This window comes from Pseudoliparis swirei, chromosome 11 (genome assembly GCF_029220125.1).
Source record: "Pseudoliparis swirei isolate HS2019 ecotype Mariana Trench chromosome 11, NWPU_hadal_v1, whole genome shotgun sequence".
Taxonomy (NCBI): domain Eukaryota; kingdom Metazoa; phylum Chordata; class Actinopteri; order Perciformes; family Liparidae; genus Pseudoliparis; species Pseudoliparis swirei.
The window spans coordinates 20,044,778-20,060,913 of NC_079398.1; the positions used below are offsets into that span (position 1 = coordinate 20,044,778).

General features: G+C 48.5%; 1 protein-coding gene across 5 annotated transcripts; it reads left to right on the top strand.

Annotated features, from left to right (window-relative positions):
* Positions 1 to 1,907: 1,907 nt before the first annotated feature.
* Positions 1,908 to 16,027, top strand: hivep2b (HIVEP zinc finger 2b). Of its 5 annotated transcripts, none has more exons than XM_056425665.1 (8): positions 1,908 to 1,998; positions 2,167 to 2,237; positions 4,881 to 8,737; positions 9,733 to 9,884; positions 10,012 to 10,187; positions 10,685 to 10,783; positions 11,331 to 12,043; positions 13,346 to 16,027. In XM_056425665.1, the coding sequence occupies exons 3-8, from the start codon at positions 4,985 to 4,987 to the stop codon at positions 13,721 to 13,723; spliced, it is 5,271 nt and encodes a 1,756-aa protein (XP_056281640.1). In that variant the 5' UTR covers positions 1,908 to 1,998; positions 2,167 to 2,237; positions 4,881 to 4,984; the 3' UTR covers positions 13,724 to 16,027. The 5 variants fall into 5 exon arrangements, with proteins under 5 accessions (XP_056281640.1, XP_056281639.1, XP_056281637.1 ...); XM_056425664.1 differs by lacking the exons at positions 1,908 to 1,998; positions 2,167 to 2,237 and adding exons at positions 2,414 to 2,685; positions 3,094 to 3,252; XM_056425662.1 differs by lacking the exons at positions 1,908 to 1,998; positions 2,167 to 2,237 and adding an exon at positions 2,414 to 2,685.
* Positions 16,028 to 16,136: the final 109 nt, after the last annotated feature.

A 16,136-nucleotide genomic window follows, 5' to 3' on the forward strand; every position in this document is an offset into this window, starting at 1 on the left:
TGCCGCTGCAGTGCAGTTAGTTAGCTTCAACCTCATCTTGGCTTGTTAGAGGCTAAGAATAGCTTTCTGCAATTCCATACTGTGGACGGACTCCGTCAATACACGGCCTCTGCATTCTCGGCTTTTGTTGGCACACCAGGAGTCTCCGAGGGAACACGCATACGTTACAGGTTCCCAAAAAGGCTTTCCATCCGGGCGGGGTTTGGAACCGGACCACGAGTCGTAGGTTTTAAAGCCTTTTGTTCCGCCGTGTGTATAAGTTCATGTTCGGAGAAAGACCTCTGATAAATATGGCCGAGTCAAGGACTCCTATTCATAGAGGCACCCAGTTGTTCTCACCCAATGGCGCGCGGTGAAAACTGAGGAGGATGGTCAAAGCGGGTGAAGTATTTATAGTTGTGTAAATTATAACGCTTCAAATGACTGAGGAGGAGCGATCAGGAATCCAATCGAAATCCTGGGGGAAGACGACTTGTTGTATTTGAGCAGTTTGTGAACAAAGTGTTATAGAAATATAGATTTAGGCAAATCCAAACGAGTTCATTGTGTCATGTTCTACCTGTGGATGCAGGTGGTGCTCAGGCTGTTAAAGTTTAATCTAACATCAAGTTTCCTATTTCAAATCTTTACCTGGAGAGTAAATTAAATGCATGGGGTGGAGTAAACAACACAGTGTTTCCCTCTGAAAGGTTGCTGAGATAATGCTAGTCTGCATACTTTAATGACTCCTGCTTCTTTAAAATGGTTAAACATATACACTACCGTTCAAAAGTTTGGGGTCATCCAGACAATTTCGTGTCTTCCATGAAAACTCACTTTTATTTATCAAATGAATTGAAAATTGAATAGAAAATATAGTCAAGACATTGACAAGGTTAGAAAGAATGATTAATATTTGAAGTATTAATTTTGTTCTTCAAACTTCAAGCTCAAAGGAAGGCCAGTTGTATATCACCAGCATAACTGTTTTCAGCTGTGCTAAGATAATTGCACAAGGGTTTTCTAATCAGATATTAGTCTTCTAAGGCGATTAACAAACACAATGTACCATTAGAACACTGGAGTGATAGTTGATGGAAATGGGCCTCTATACACCTCTGGAGATATTTCATTAGAAACCAGACGTTTCCACCTAGAATAGTCATTTACCACATTAACAATGTATAGTGTGTATTTTTGATTAATGTTATCTTTATTGAAAAAACTGTGCTTTTCTTTGAAAAATAAAGACATTTCTAAGTGACCCCAAACTTTTGAACGGTAGTGTACAAGCTTATATTTTGGCATTTACCACCAATGTGACCGGTGTTCAGCAAACATTACAATGTCTCGCTTTAACATTATACAGTTTGTACTGCATACACAATAAAAAAGTTACTGAAACTTTAGCTATTAAAGTAATAAAGTGGACTAAAAAAATGTATATAAACGACGTCACGATAAGTTGATATATAGTCAATAAATGGTCGGTAATAAAGTAAATAGGTCAGATTGAAAGCACACAAACATCCTCCATCTCACTATCTTAATGATGCCATTAGTCTCAATTTGAAATATAACATGCATAGTTTTCAGTTTACAGGAACAAAAAAAATTAACACTCCAGTTGTATTTCTAGCTTGGAGCTCATAACAAGTACACTCTTTAATGAAGTCACGTCACGAGGACGTCTTCACCGAGCACAAGTTAATGCAGAGGCATCGTGCCACACCGAGCTCGTGCGTCTGATTCACGGTTTTGCAGCTGCACATAATCTGCAGTATTGTCCCTGTTGTTGTGTGTGTGTGTGGTTTTTTTTCTGCGTTAATGACACCCTCATCACGACTCTCTCCATTCACAAAGCGGGCTCGTGCGCGCGGGTGGGGAGAGGAACTGGGCTCTGAACAGACTGCGGAGGAGGGCTGTCTCAGGATTCGGAGAACGCGTCTTTAGTGTGTGCAGCATCCATCGGCGCGCGCAGCTCCTTCTCCCCGCGGACAGGATGAAAAGCATCCCGCTGTAAGAACACGCACATGTGTCTGCACCGGGATGACAAGTGTCACTTCTGCTCCTTCCACTCGCATCCTCTGTCCGACTGATTCAGATCACATTGTCCTCTCTCTCTCTCTCTCTCTCTCTCTCTCTCTCTCTCTCTCTCTCTCCTCCTCCTCAATGAACCCCATGCAGACCACACGACACGGGGCCGAAATAAGCGACCGAATCTGGGGGATGAATGGACCCCCTATATCTCAAGAAAGGTGATGTTTGGCTCTTTGCATCATGCTATCCGACTCCCCACTTGTGCGTGTGTGCGTGGTGTGTGTGTGGAGGGGAGGCAGCTCCCGCTGTGCTTTGAAACAGAGAGAGAGGGAGAGGAGAGAGAGAGAGAGAGAGAGAGAGAGAGAGAGAGAGCGTCCTTAAACGTGGGCTGTTGTGTAATCCCTCCCAGGGCCCCTTTGCTATTTTTGTGCCTGGGTCCGCACGTCACGGTTGGGTATTTTCTCTGGTGACTAGCTCGCATCAATAGATCTTCTAATGTACAGCCAGTCAGCCGGCAAGCTTCATGACTGATGGGACTCTTACCCCGCTAATTTATTTCATTATTGTTGCCCCCCCGACATGAGGAGAATGGAGAGACGGGCTGTGCGGCACGAGGAATGTCACATGTGACTGTCGCTATGGGACGGGGGACTATTCAAATGTCAGGTTTGTATGAGGATTATGTTTGATGTCTGGATGTCAGCTGCAGTGTGAGCCGTGGATGTGTTCTTCTTCTCCTTCTCCCATCAGACCGTGTGCTTCATGTCATTCTGGTCACAGTGAGGGCTGCTGGTTGATTCTGCATGCTGTGGTGCTGTCAGAGCACCACAGAGGGTTTATTATTATTATTATTATTATTTTTTTTACCATCCAGCGTCTCTGCAGCCGGTCATCTCCGTATGATATTTATGGATTTTGTTGTCAGCGGGAGGCTTTACGCCTGTTCCCTTTAATGGCCAACTTAGCCTCCATATATGATGTAATGCAGCGGGCATGATGGGGCTCTCCACAGCCAGCATTTGTTCGCTCATTGTCCTCTCTCTCTCTCTCTCTCTCGTGTGCGTGGACATGCAGTGAGGGATGTGCCCCCATGAATGTCTGCCGTTGAAATGGATCTCACCATGAAGTCATGTCTCCATACTGTACCCCAGTCAGCCTGAAACACACCTACTGCCTCCCACCTGCCTCCTGTTGTTGCACGTCATTGCTGCTCTGTCATATATCGTTGTATAGGTTAGTGCTTGTTGCTGGGAGCCAGAGCAATTTCCAGTGAAATGTTTTTATATATATATATAGATAGAAATATAGTCTTAATCGGTGGAGAGACTTGTCAATGAGGCTCTGAATAGCTCGTCTCTGTTCCCTCTCTGTCGTGCTTATAGTCTGAAGGTATGCATTGTTTCTGAGGGTCTTATCTCGCTGTCACTCTGCACCCCTATCCCCCTTCCCTCCACTTGGAGCTCACCGAGGATGGAAAACTATAAGCAATGAGGTCAGACCGACCTTGAAGGGGAGCTCCCTACCGGGCCTCTGAATGTTGTTACCCCCCCCCCCCTCTCCCTCCCCCCCCCCCCCAGGCACCCCCACTTAGTTCACCTCCGTAAAAACCTCCCCTGTTGAAACATGGATCGTTCCACTCCGAGGCTGCGCTCGCCATCCTTCATTATGCTCCAGCTCTGGGAGAAGCCCCTCGAATATCTGTTCAGAAAGCGGAGCGACTAAAACCGCCAACAGCCCACAAAAAGAGGCAATAGGCTTTTGCACCAAAAAAATCAGCTCCCCCAAAACAAACAACAAAGGGGAGATTATTACAGATAACAGCTGATTTCGAGCATCTCTTGAGTCACCTTGGATTGGTATCCTAGCCTGAGGAGTGTGTGTGGTACGCTGACAAAGAAAGAGAGGGAGTGAGAGGACGAGAGTGAGAGTCGGAGGATGTCCTAATTAAGGGGAACTCAGAGGGTTTGAACCAGATAATCTTACATAACCTCGTTCGGGAGGACACGCAGCATTTGATACTGAGAAAATGGAAATGACGTGCCCTCAGAGACCCGTCCCCACGGCGTGGAGGGAAAGTATAGTGGAGGGGGGGAGGCTTCTTCTTGGAGTCCGCCGTGTTTACGTACAGGACGGCGTGTCCTCCTGTGCGGCTCAGTGTGTAAAGGATGTTGACGATAGAGAGACAGACGAGATAAAGGGTTCAAATCCAGAGACGAGGAACCTCGAGTCTGGCATCAGAGGAATGACTTCATCTTTACGTAGAGATCACAGAAAGAGGTGCAGCTGGACTCATTGGCCACAATCTAGTAACACACACACACACACACACACACACCATAGTTTTTTTTCTGACATTCCCACATCTTCTGCAGAGTTGTGTTTCATTGAGTACCTCAGTGATACATTGTGGATATTTACCTGTTGTTTTGCAACATATATTAATAAAAGGGGCATGGCACATACAGTAGAAGGACAATACGTACATTTGTTGTTGAAAGTGGATGCTGCTGTGATGAAGGATTTGATTCAGCACTTTTTCACACACACACACACACACACAATAAGCATATTCTGCCTTACATATACACATTCTGCTAAGGTTGACATGAGGAACTTTTGGCTTTTTGGAAGCTTATTAAGAGAAAATGATGTTTTTTTCCATTCCCGCTGTGAAGGAGCTCGTTATGAATTTTATACTCCAATTTTATTTGAAGGACTCTTGGGAAACAGTTTCGCTCTCATTCTCAAGGAGGGGATTTGTAGATGACCCTCTTGTGCCTCTCTGTGTGCTCCTACTGTCGGTGATTGTTTGTCATACGTCCATATTTGTCTAATTGTAGCTTCTGTCTGATTTCTTCCAGGCGACCCTTCCCCGCAGTCAGTTCACACGTATGTTAATATCACCACGGCCCCATAGCACGCAGTGTCCTTGGAAATCGATCCCAAAGAAAGTGACATTGGATTCATGGAGTCCCTTGAAACTACTGCGGGGGCGGAGAGCCCCACTGAGGGTCAGGACGGACGTGTCGGTGCGCACACAAAATGCACCTCGGAGGCGGCAGCGCGGACGAGGGGTCCATCGGTCGAATTGGAAGGCGAGGGGCGGCGCCAGCGACCGCGAGAAGGTCAGAGCCGAGACGCGCGTGGTTTCCAAGAGATGTCTGACTCGGGGAAATCACTGCAATTAGAAGATCAGCAGTCCCGAACTCAGTCCGCCGGCCGTCAAGACCACGAGGAGTCTTCGTATCCAGCGAAGGGGTTTCCCATCGGCAGACAGAGATCTGCAGAGTCCCCTGGACCCGCGTCTCGCATGAAGTCCGCCGGCCCACCCGAAGTCCAACAGCAGTGTTCCCATCCGGGGATGGATCAGCTGTGTGACGCCGCGTGTAAAGTGGAGCAGAAAGCGGCGCAAAAGCCCGGGAAGTATGTTTGCGATTACTGCGGAAGGGGGTGCGCCAAACCCAGCGTGCTCAAGAAACACATTCGCTCGCACACCGGCGAGCGGCCCTATCCGTGCGTCCTGTGCGGCTTCTCCTTCAAGACGAAGAGCAATCTGTACAAACACCGGAAGTCCCACGCTCACTTGGTCAAAGCGGGAACGGCGACGCTCTCCGAACTCGGTTCTTACAACGCCGACCAGGGGTCTTTTGAAGGGGACGGAGAGTTTTTCTCCGACGGCGAGCAAAGCACGGACACGGACGAGGACGCGCTCAGCGACCCGCTGCTGCTGCTGGACTCTCCGGCGGAGGGGTCGGATAACACCGCCATAAAAGTACTGAATCTCATCGCTCAGAGAAAGGGAGTCGCGTCGATCTCGCCTCAGGACGGCTCATCCCAGCCCCAAGAAATCAATGCGCCCGCCACCGCCGGCGAGGCCGGCCGCGCAATTCAATCGTGCGCCATCAAACAGAGGCTCGCACTTCGGCTGTCCGAGAAGCGAAGCAGCGACTCGGAACGCAATCTGTCCCTCCCGAGTCAGTCCAGCAAGGGCAGCACGGACTCCGGCTACTTCTCGCGCTCCGAGAGCGCCGAGCACCAGACCGGCTCTCCGAACACCAACGCAAAGTCCTATCAAGAAATTATGTTCGGCAAGTGTTACAGGCCGAGCCCGAAACAGACGGCGGACATGTTGGCTTGCAGCACAGACTCGGACGAGTACACGGGGAGACGCTCCGAGAGGGGAGTCTCCCGCGTGTTCACCCAGGAAAAAGACTTCGTCGAGCCCATCAAAATAAACACAAAGTCGTCGGCGAGGGAGGAGGAGAAAGAAGCGCAGTTAGACGGCGGCCCCGATGGGGGGACCCTGACGAGGAGCAACTCGATGCCGACGTCCCCGGCGGTGTGTCTGGCTATGCCTCAGGCCCTCAGAGGCAGCCACTCGTTCGACGAGAGGACGAACACCGGCGGCACGAGGAGGCTCAGGCGGCAAGCTGCTTTCGAACACTCGGCGCACGACGGCCACGCGGACGCCGACGGCCACGGAAAGGCGAGCGAGGGCGGCACCTCGCCCGCGGGATCCGAGATGGAAAACCACCCCTCCGTGGCCTCCAGCGTGAGCCATCAGAGACACGCGATGGAACTGGCAACGCGGAAGCGTCGGAAAGAGAAGCGGGAAGAGGAGGATTTGCCAGGTCAATACGAAGGCCGTCGCGAACAGTGCGAGGACATGTTTGACTCGAATAGCGACTACGATTCAAAAGAAGCTGCCGTGAGCCTCATGGCATTAGGAAAAGGGTATTCTTCAAGTATGCTCACGCAGATGGACTGGTGTGACATGGAGGTGTCGGTGAGCCCTGAAATGTCCGCGAGGAAAACTTTAGGGAATGTCATTTCTGTGATCCAGCACACAAACTCGATAAACAGGTCTCACTCCGAACAGTCCGACTCCTTCAAGTACCATGGGCAGAGACAGAGCAGCATGCCTTCGTCACAAGCGATGGAGGCGAGTGAATCTTATGAGTTGGAAAGGAGCGACTGCATGCTGAGGCAATCATTTCAAATGGGCCCCAAACTTGTGCGTCAGCCCAACATACAAGTCCCAGAAATCCGTGTCACGGTAGAGCCCGACAGTCCGGAAAAGGCCCCGGAGGTGCAGGCGAAGGAGGCAGAGAAGCACGTGGAGGAGTTCCAGTGGCCTCAGAGGAGTGAAACGTTAGCACAGTTCCCTCCAGAAAAGCTCCCTCCGAAGAAGAAACGGCTACGCCTGTGCGACATCGAGCACTCCTCCGGCGAATCCAGTTTCGAGTCTGCCTGCACGAGTCTCTCCCGCAGCCCGAGCCAGGACAGCAACCTATCTTACAGCTCCGCCTTCTCCTTCGACAGGGAGGAGAGTTTGAAGTCGGTCTCTCCGGCCAGGCAGGACGAATTTGGCAAACCGCTGGAGCTCTTAGCGGTGCCAGGGAGTGGCCACTCCCTCTCCGTGCTCAACCAGCGGCAACAACACGAAATGAGACGCTCCGCCTCGGAGCAGGCGCCGTGCAACTTGCGCAAAGAGTTCCCGGAGGCGCGCAGCATATCGTTCGACTACGGCAGCCTTTCTCCGGCGAGCAAAGGTCGACCGGTGGACGTCGGCCTCTCGGCTGTGAAGGAGATCCGGCGGGGGAACTTGGTGCGGCAGGAGTCGTTGAATATGGACACTGAGGTGTTCCCGCAGCATCGCAGCAGCTCCTCCCCTCCATTCATGGCAGTTGCCGCTCTGCCGCGGACTTTGCCGATATTCTCCACGGGGAATACCTTCCCCCAGCTGTCGCATCCAAGCCTTTCAGTCCCCGTTCGGATGCAGACCCACGTGCCGTCCCACGGCAGTATCACATACACATCAGTATCGCAGATCTTCGACAATCAGTACGACGTCGTGAGCTCCGCTACGTCCTCCTCTCAGAGTCAGATTTCCCGTTTGTCGGGAAATCTCGATTCTCACGACGCGTCGGCGTACACCGGACCGCCTTCGACGCACAGGCTCAACGTCGAAGCCCCCGATTTGTCATCGGCGAAGCTCCAGACGGGCATCCCCCTCTCCCTGACCTCCAGAACCATCTCGACCACGAACGCCTCCAGCGGCGGCGCCAACAAGCGGATGCTGTCCCCCGCCAGCAGCATGGAGCTCTTCATGGAGGTCAAGCAGCAAAAACGGGTGAAAGAGGAAAGGATGTTCGGGCAGATCGTGGAGGAGCTGAGTGCCGTGGAGTTGGGCGAAGAGAAGGGCCTCATTTCCGAGATGCTGGGTGACTCGCGTATGAGTCCGTTTATCGCACAGAAAGAGGACAGTGACCACGGCGTTGAGTCGGCCATGGAAAGCAGCTCCGCTTCCTACTCCACGATATCAGCCAGCGAAGGGAAAGAAGTTGGCGCGGGGAAACGGGTGCAGATGGACACGGTGGCGCAGCTGGTCGCCAGTCGAGAACTCCTGATCTCAGACACGGAGAATTCAAGACTGTTTCCAAGCCTACGCACGACGACGGGGGTGAGCTGGTGTTATCTCAACCGCACCAAGCCGAGCTGCTCTCACAGCAACGCCCCTTTCTCCTCCGTGTACACCGCCTGGTGTGTGAGCTCCCACAACCCCAACCCTCTGGAGCTGAGCACCAGCAGCGCTCTGGCTCTGCTGCGGTCCAAACAGAGGGGCGACAAGGTCATATACACCGTGGCGGCCATGTGTCAGCCCGGCGCGGGGAAACTGGTGTCATCCCTCATCCTGTGGAGGCAGACCATGGAACAGGTGAGAAAATAGTCCCGCTAAAAGCACACCACAGTCTAAAACATTTTAAAACTAGAACGGGCACTCGGTAGAGCGCATACCTTCGCATATCACAAGATTGGGCATTGCATTATGAACATTTTGGCATTAGTTGTATGCCAATTGGATAAAAATTGACCGTGCTATGGTAAAAAGAAGATGTTGACCTTTTCGTGACCTTGACCTTTGACCCGATTGATCCCAAAATCTAATCAAATGGTCCCCGGATAATAACCAAACATCCCACCCAATTTCATGCGATTCAAGAAGATTTTGACCTTTTCATGACCTTGACCTTTGACCCGATCGATCCCAAAATCTAATCTAATGGTCCCCGAATAATAACCAATCATCCCACCAAGTTTCATGCGATTCGGTTTAATACTTTTTGAGTTAGGCGAATAACACGCATACAAATAAATACGGGGCGATCGAAACATTACCTTCCGCATTTTCAATGCGAAGGTAAAAATTAGACGAGTTCTTCCCGCCCTTCAGAGCAAAGCCTTATCGATGACACGTTTAATCACTCTGCACATAGTCAAGCTGCACTGGGCAGTAAGAGATGCATTTCTCAAATGAAGAAAGGACCTTATTACGAAGGTTCAGTCACTATTGGCAAGTTTCTGGAAATGCTAACGCTAAATGCTAACGCTGCTAGTTTTCATCACTTGTTCTACATTAGCATAAAATATGTCTTGGCAGTGAAACTTCCAGAAACCAAAATTATATTCAAGTAAATATATTTTTTTCTCTTCTGTGTCGGATTGATTACGTTTTTCACATATAAGAAACAAAAAATGCAGCTAAATTCGAGTGACAGCGCCAGTCGCAGCAGCATAATTCACGTTTCCACAACATGCTGTGTAACACCACGCGCGACACACACGACCGGAAGCGTCGCGTTACGTCGTCGATACGGTGTCCACTTAAAATGCATGTTGACAAAATGTTTGTGCACCTGTTTTCCCCTGCAGAGGAAACCGGAGCCCAAAGAGGTGGACATCGCCTACGGGAAGAAGGTGAAAGACATCGGCTGCAGAGTGAGAAGCGCCAAGGAGGAGTGGAAGGAGAGGGAGGCGTCCACAATCCAAACAGTGCCAACGCGCATTAAGATCTTCGATGGAGGGTCAGTGGAGATATTAGTTATCGTAAACACTTGTCAGTTCTGCTGACAGCAGCTCGTGAGACGCCGTCTGTCCGTCTGAGGCCCGACTCACGTGTTTGTTCACGAGAATACCGTTTCCGTCTTTCAGGTACAAGTCCAATGAAGACTACGTGTATGTCAGAGGTCGAGGCCGGGGGAAATACATTTGTGAGGAGTGTGGCATTCGCTGTAAGAAGCCGAGCATGCTGAAAAAACACATCAGGACCCACACGGACGTGAGGCCGTACGTCTGCAGGGTCTGCAACTTTGCTTTTAAAACGAAAGGTGAGTGTTCTAAAAGATTTTTATTAAGATTATCTAAAAAAGAAAAAATTATATATATATATATATTTTTTTTTCTTCTTTTTCTTGTGCTTATATTTTTCTTTAATTAATCTTGTTTTAAGCTAAGACTGTATATCTATATAGCAGTAAAATCGATTGAAAATTCAATGCTGCAAATATATACATATACAGTATATACATATATATACAGTACAAATATATATACAGTATATGTATATATATATATATACACAGTATATACATATATATATATATGCACATTTGTTTATAAATGTGCATATATATAAAAAACATTTGCAGCATTACATTTTGCGGTCGATTTTACTGCTATTGTGAGTCACTGCTGAATGGTTGGCATGTTGACCAGAAAAAGCACAAAATAAAATCTTGGTTAGAATCTGCTCCTTTAAAAAAACATCTAACTATTTTTCAGCCAGAATTGTAAACTTCACTATTACTCGTTTCATCTTTTCCAGGAAACCTGACGAAACATATGAAGTCAAAGGCACACATGAAGAAATGTCTTGAGCTCGGGGTGTCGGTGACGATGGATGACACGGAGATACAGGAACACGGTGAGCTACCAGCGTATCAAACGCCCACGCAGATTCATGAACTAACTAGAATGGGCACTCGGTAGAGCGCATACCTTCGCATATCACAAGATTGGCCATTGAATTATGAAAATATTGGCATTAGTTGCATACCAATTGGATAAGAATTGACCGTGCAATAGTAAAAAGAAGATTTTGACCTATCCATGACCTTGACCTTGACCTTTGACCCGATTGATCCCAAAATCTAATCAAATGGTCCCCGGATAATAACCAATCATCCCACCAAATTTCATGCGATTCAAGAAGATTTTGACCTTTTCTTGACCTTGACCTTTGACCCGATCGATCCCCACATCTAATCAAATGGTTCCCGGATAATAACCAAGCATCCCACCAAATTTCATGCGATTCGGTTTAAAACTTTTTTTGTTATGCGAATAACACGCATACAAATAAATAAATAAATAAATACACGGCGATCAAAACATAACCTTCCGCATTTTCAATGCGAAGGTAATCACACCAGACTGACGCTTTGTTGTTGTTGTTTATTTCTTTTATAAAGTGGACGACAGCCAACAAGATTCCAAGACGGATCCGGTCAACGCAGCCAAACACCAGTTCTCCGACGCCGAGGACTCTGACGGAATGGACGAAGACGTCGACGAAATCGACGAAGACGACGACGAGGACGACGAATACGAGGGCGACTCCACTCCCAAGTTGCGTTCCAGAAGCACGAGCCCCCAGCCGTGCGGCGTGACCTCCCTGGCGGTCACGGCCACCGCCGCTCTCCACGTCTACTCCCTCACCTCTCTGCCCGGCGGGCGGAGCGGCTCGGATCATCGACCCGCCTTCGACCAGCGGGAGAAGTCCCTGGACGAAGACTCTCTGACCATGCTGTCTCCGGACCACGCCGGCTTCCTCTTCGACCCGTACTCGTCGTGCCTGCTCTCTCCCGGTTGGGAGTCTCCCATCAGGGAGCCCTCCCCTTCGCGCCGGCGTTACCCGTCCCCGCGGCGAGAGCTCTCCCCGCGAGGCCGCTCCTCTCCCAGGTGGGACGCCTCCCCGCGGAGAGCCGGCTCGCCCGGCTTCACGCCCGTTCGGCGACCCGTGTCTCCCGGGACGGAGCTGGCCTCGATCAGAGGCCGGCAGAGAGTCGTGCTGAGGGCGGTGTCTCCGCGGAGAGGCTCGCACCAGCACAAAGGCGGCGGCGAGAAAACCCGACACCTGGCGCAGATGGAGATGGCTCAACACGGAGCCTTTGAAATGGAGATGGTACGTATGCTACGGTGCCAAGTAGTTTGTTTTATCAATGAGCCGCGCCGCCGCACCGGCACACGCGCCTCCCTCCAACAGCGTGACCACACACTCTAGTTTACATCGAGTCAAGACGATCTTTGGCAGCGAGCTTGGTTGTGAATTCTAACCAAACGTGTATTGATCCACAGCTGAAAATAGTCCCCGACAAATACAATGTTTATCTCTGTTTGCGTTGTGTTTGCTCAATAGTACCGTGCAGTCGGAAAGCATTGAGCTTTAGAGACATTGACCGTGTTTACATGCATTCGAATAACTGTCTTAGTCGGACTGAAATCGAATTATCCGTTTCATGTCAACACCTTTGTTCGACTATGTGCGGTCCGACTACGATCCGATTAACACCCCTGGATAACTCGATCCGATCCGGTTGATAATTCGACTATCGCGGCATGTAACGGTGAATTGGATTAGGAACTGGACTTTGCGTCTTTGCGCATGCTTGAGATCCCGCCGCCCTCCTCCCCCCCTCCCTCCCATGTCGTGACCCGGAAGTCGAAAGAGTCGAAAGAGACGATAATGTCACTATTAACCTCATGCAAGAATAGTAGAGGGATGTAGCTTCGCCTTGCTCTCTGTTCGCCATCTTTCTCCAAATGTTGATGTTGTTGTTGTTGTTGTTGGTAGTGGTGAAGAGGTCAAGCGGAAATGGCTGTATCACCACGAGTTGTCATGAAAACAGCACCAGCTATCGTATCGGATATGACATGCTTTCAAAGGCCAATGCTTCCAATTACTCACTGCCATGTATATTGGGATAACAGCAGATCCCCCAAAAGATAGCAGAGTCCGACTAAAGCAAGATTAGAATTATACCATCATGGAAACGCACTGACTGTTTTATGACTCTTTTTTAAATTTGAATTGATCGTGGCTCAGCGGATTGTCCTTCAATCAAAGCGTGTGTTCGGTCCCCGACGCCGCTCGCCCGCGTCGACGTGTGTGAATGATCGAACGGTACGAATGGGCGGATGGAAGCTCCTCCCACCAGCGTACGAATGGGAGCGAAGGGGTGAATGTCGCGTTAAAAGCTCGGAAGACGATGAAAGCTCTAAAAGTCCATTTAGCCGAGTCGTCAAGCGACTCGGCTAAATCGTTTTTTTGAACTTTTCACTGGATTTGTTGACAGGAACAGAAATATAGAATACCACAAGACGGTTTAATGGATGGTAAAGTCCTGTTTCCTAACCATACTTTTCACACCGTAATAATCCGATGTTTGAATCCACTCCTTCACGCCCGCCCGTGTGTCGTTTTCAGGATCGGAGGAGCAGCTCGGCTCCCGGCCCGCCCGGCTCGCTCCCCCAGAACATCCTCAGCCACCTCCCTCTTCACTCCCAGCAGCCGGCCCGCAGTTTGCTCCCCGTCCTTCCGGTCGGAGGGCTCCAGATGTCGCCGCACTCTCCGCCTTCCTCCGGCACCGATGTCACCTTTCCCTCGGCGCCGAGCCCCCAGAGCAGCGAGGGCCGGCGCTGCTGCAGCAGCAGGGAGGGATCGGTCCATGGGCCCGAGTCCGGGGGGGAGGACGCCGGGAGAAGCCTCGACCCCGACGCCGGGGACGGCGCGCAGGAGGAGATCGTCCAGACCTGCTTGAAAGCCATCGCCTCATTGAAGATCACCACAGAGGACCCTCACTGAAACCCCCACCCTCCATTGTTGTCCTCCTTTCTGTCTCCTTGATTTGACCCAGGAGCCGACTGCCCCTCCCCCACGCGACACCTGCAACCTCGTCGTCCTCAGCCCTTTAGGCACATAACCTCCATCTTTATCCAATTAGAGGCAATATGATAACACTTCCTCGGGTCTCGCACACACACTCCAGACGGCTCCTTTTTTTAGATCCGAGTGGGGGGGGTCAAACCTTCACAGGGAAGAAGAAGCCCGCCGTGTCTGATGAGCTCTTGGAGACGATTGGACGAGCGAGCAGGACGTCTCGCGAGATCGGAGAATCGTTATTGGGCGCAGGTGCAATATGGAAAAAATATTATGCTAATATGCCTTTTGTTTGACATAGTAGTTTGCGTACTATTGCACATAAATTATATTTATGGATTCTGTACAAATTGTCCTTAACATATACTCCTTCTTAGATGCATACAAACAGCGTATTTTACAGTATGTGTACTTTGAAAAAAATAGACTGTTGTTTAATGTAATCATATCGAGGTGTGACGCAGTAGTGCAGTAAATAAAGACTATTTATAAAAGGGGGGAAAGTATGTGTGTTATGAAACAGTCTGACCAAATTTTAAGTAGACGCTTCTTGTGCAGTTTGGTGCTTCGAATCAAGCGGCAAGCGGCTGTGCCTTTTTATTTCTTTGCTTTCCGTCGTTTTTGGCCTCGAGAAGGTCGTCGTGGGGTAAAAAGGAAGTTATCGCCGAGGTCGGCTTTTATTCAGAAGAGTCGGCGCCGTCAAAGAGAAAAGCCTTTTTCTTTCTTTCTTGTTCCCGTCGGTCGTGCCGGCAGACGGACGGGACGCGGCTTGATTTACGTGAAACAATCTTAAGAAATGTTTCCTGTGTTGCATTTTTCTAAATGTCGTGGTTTTTAAATCTTGGTAACAATGCATGGGGATTTGCTATTGCACAAAAATAGAGGAAGTTTGACCTGTAATTGTGAATACTGTAAGATGTATTTATATATTAGAACGTGAGCACTTATTGATACTGGTAAATATTTGACTACTATTTATATGGTATATCTGTACTTATGCAGCAGTGATGCAGTTATGCAGTAAGCCACCGCGCTGGCATCGCTTCGGATCTCATGTATTTGCTTTGGATTAAACGGCGTTTATTCTCTCTCTCTCTCTCTCTCTCTCGCTCTCTCTTCTAAAGATTATGATTTTTTTTTACGATGCACTTTCATCCTTTCATCTTTTGATGTTTAACTGACGTGGTCGGTGAAAATAAGGGAGTAAAACTTGTTGTGTTTTCTCGTGTTTTTTGTTTTTTTTAAACATTCCAGTTGTTTTTTTCTTCTTTTCTTTCACGTTTCTCCTTTAGTGAAACACGTTGCACACTAATTAATTCACGGGGCTATGATGATCAGTCAATAGTATGTTTTTTTTCTTGCATTTCAAGTGTAACTGGATGAATCGATATCACTTTACTGTAAGTAATACTAAAGTAATGATGTTAACGGCGTGGTTGACTATTACTGTGCTCAAAGTCATCATAACTTCTTCTCTGTACATATATGTGTATTTTTATGATTTCAACTATTTTTGCAGTGTTGAATTGATGAGAACTTTTTACGTGGATTATTTATATCTCTTTAAGAGGTATACACACACACACACACACACACAGGAGTCCGGAGGTTTTAACAAGGGCGATGAATAGCACAGCGTCTCATCTTTTAAAAGAAATGAATTTGAAAAGAAAAATAATAAAGTGTATTCACATCTTGAAGTGGTTACCAGTTTTGAGAATGACTTTTCAAGAATCAGAAAAAAAACCACTTTGTTTGTTCGCTCATGTTTACATAAAACAATATTTGAAAAGGTGCACTGCTTTAATCCTGTGTTCCCCCCTTTTTTTCCCCCGGAGATGTGCGTATTTATGGATATATTTGATTTCATGTGATTTTATTTGTCGTGACGGTGCAGAATGCTCATGAGATTGCGGAGGACAAGTAAAGCCTTCCGTTTGCTTTGGCACACAAGTATGTATTCAGATTGTGTTTGTGTTTTGTTTTTATCGTGTACTTCTATATTTACTGAACTGCTTTGTGCCTCTCATGTTTTATGAAATTCACGAATCATTTGACCTCTTCGGATCTTTTGAGGATCAGTAGCCGACCCGTTGTTTAGCTATTCGCATCGAAGCTGGTTAGTCAGGACGGAGAATGCCTCTTCAATGCTACGGGGGACTTTATTGTTTGGTGCTCTACTTTTTTCAGATTAAATTCAAAATTGTTTTAAAAAGAATATAATTCTAACCCATTTGTGTGTTGCAGCTTATTTCCCGTTTTGTCTTCTTCTTTCACCTATTTATTCAAAATGGCCAAGTCAAATAATCTCCCCAGAGAGAGAAAGATTGGAGACACT

Excerpts from the sequence above, each read along its gene's own strand:
- hivep2b (XM_056425665.1), top strand. The coding sequence starts at position 4,985 with ATGGAGTCCCTTGAAACTACTGCGGGGGCGGAGAGCCCCACTGAGGGT. Across the intron at positions 10,784-11,330 it reads CACGGAGATACAGGAACACG|TGGACGACAGCCAACAAGAT; the intron begins GTGAGCTACCAG and ends TCTTTTATAAAG. Across the intron at positions 12,044-13,345 it reads GAGCCTTTGAAATGGAGATG|GATCGGAGGAGCAGCTCGGC; the intron begins GTACGTATGCTA and ends TGTCGTTTTCAG.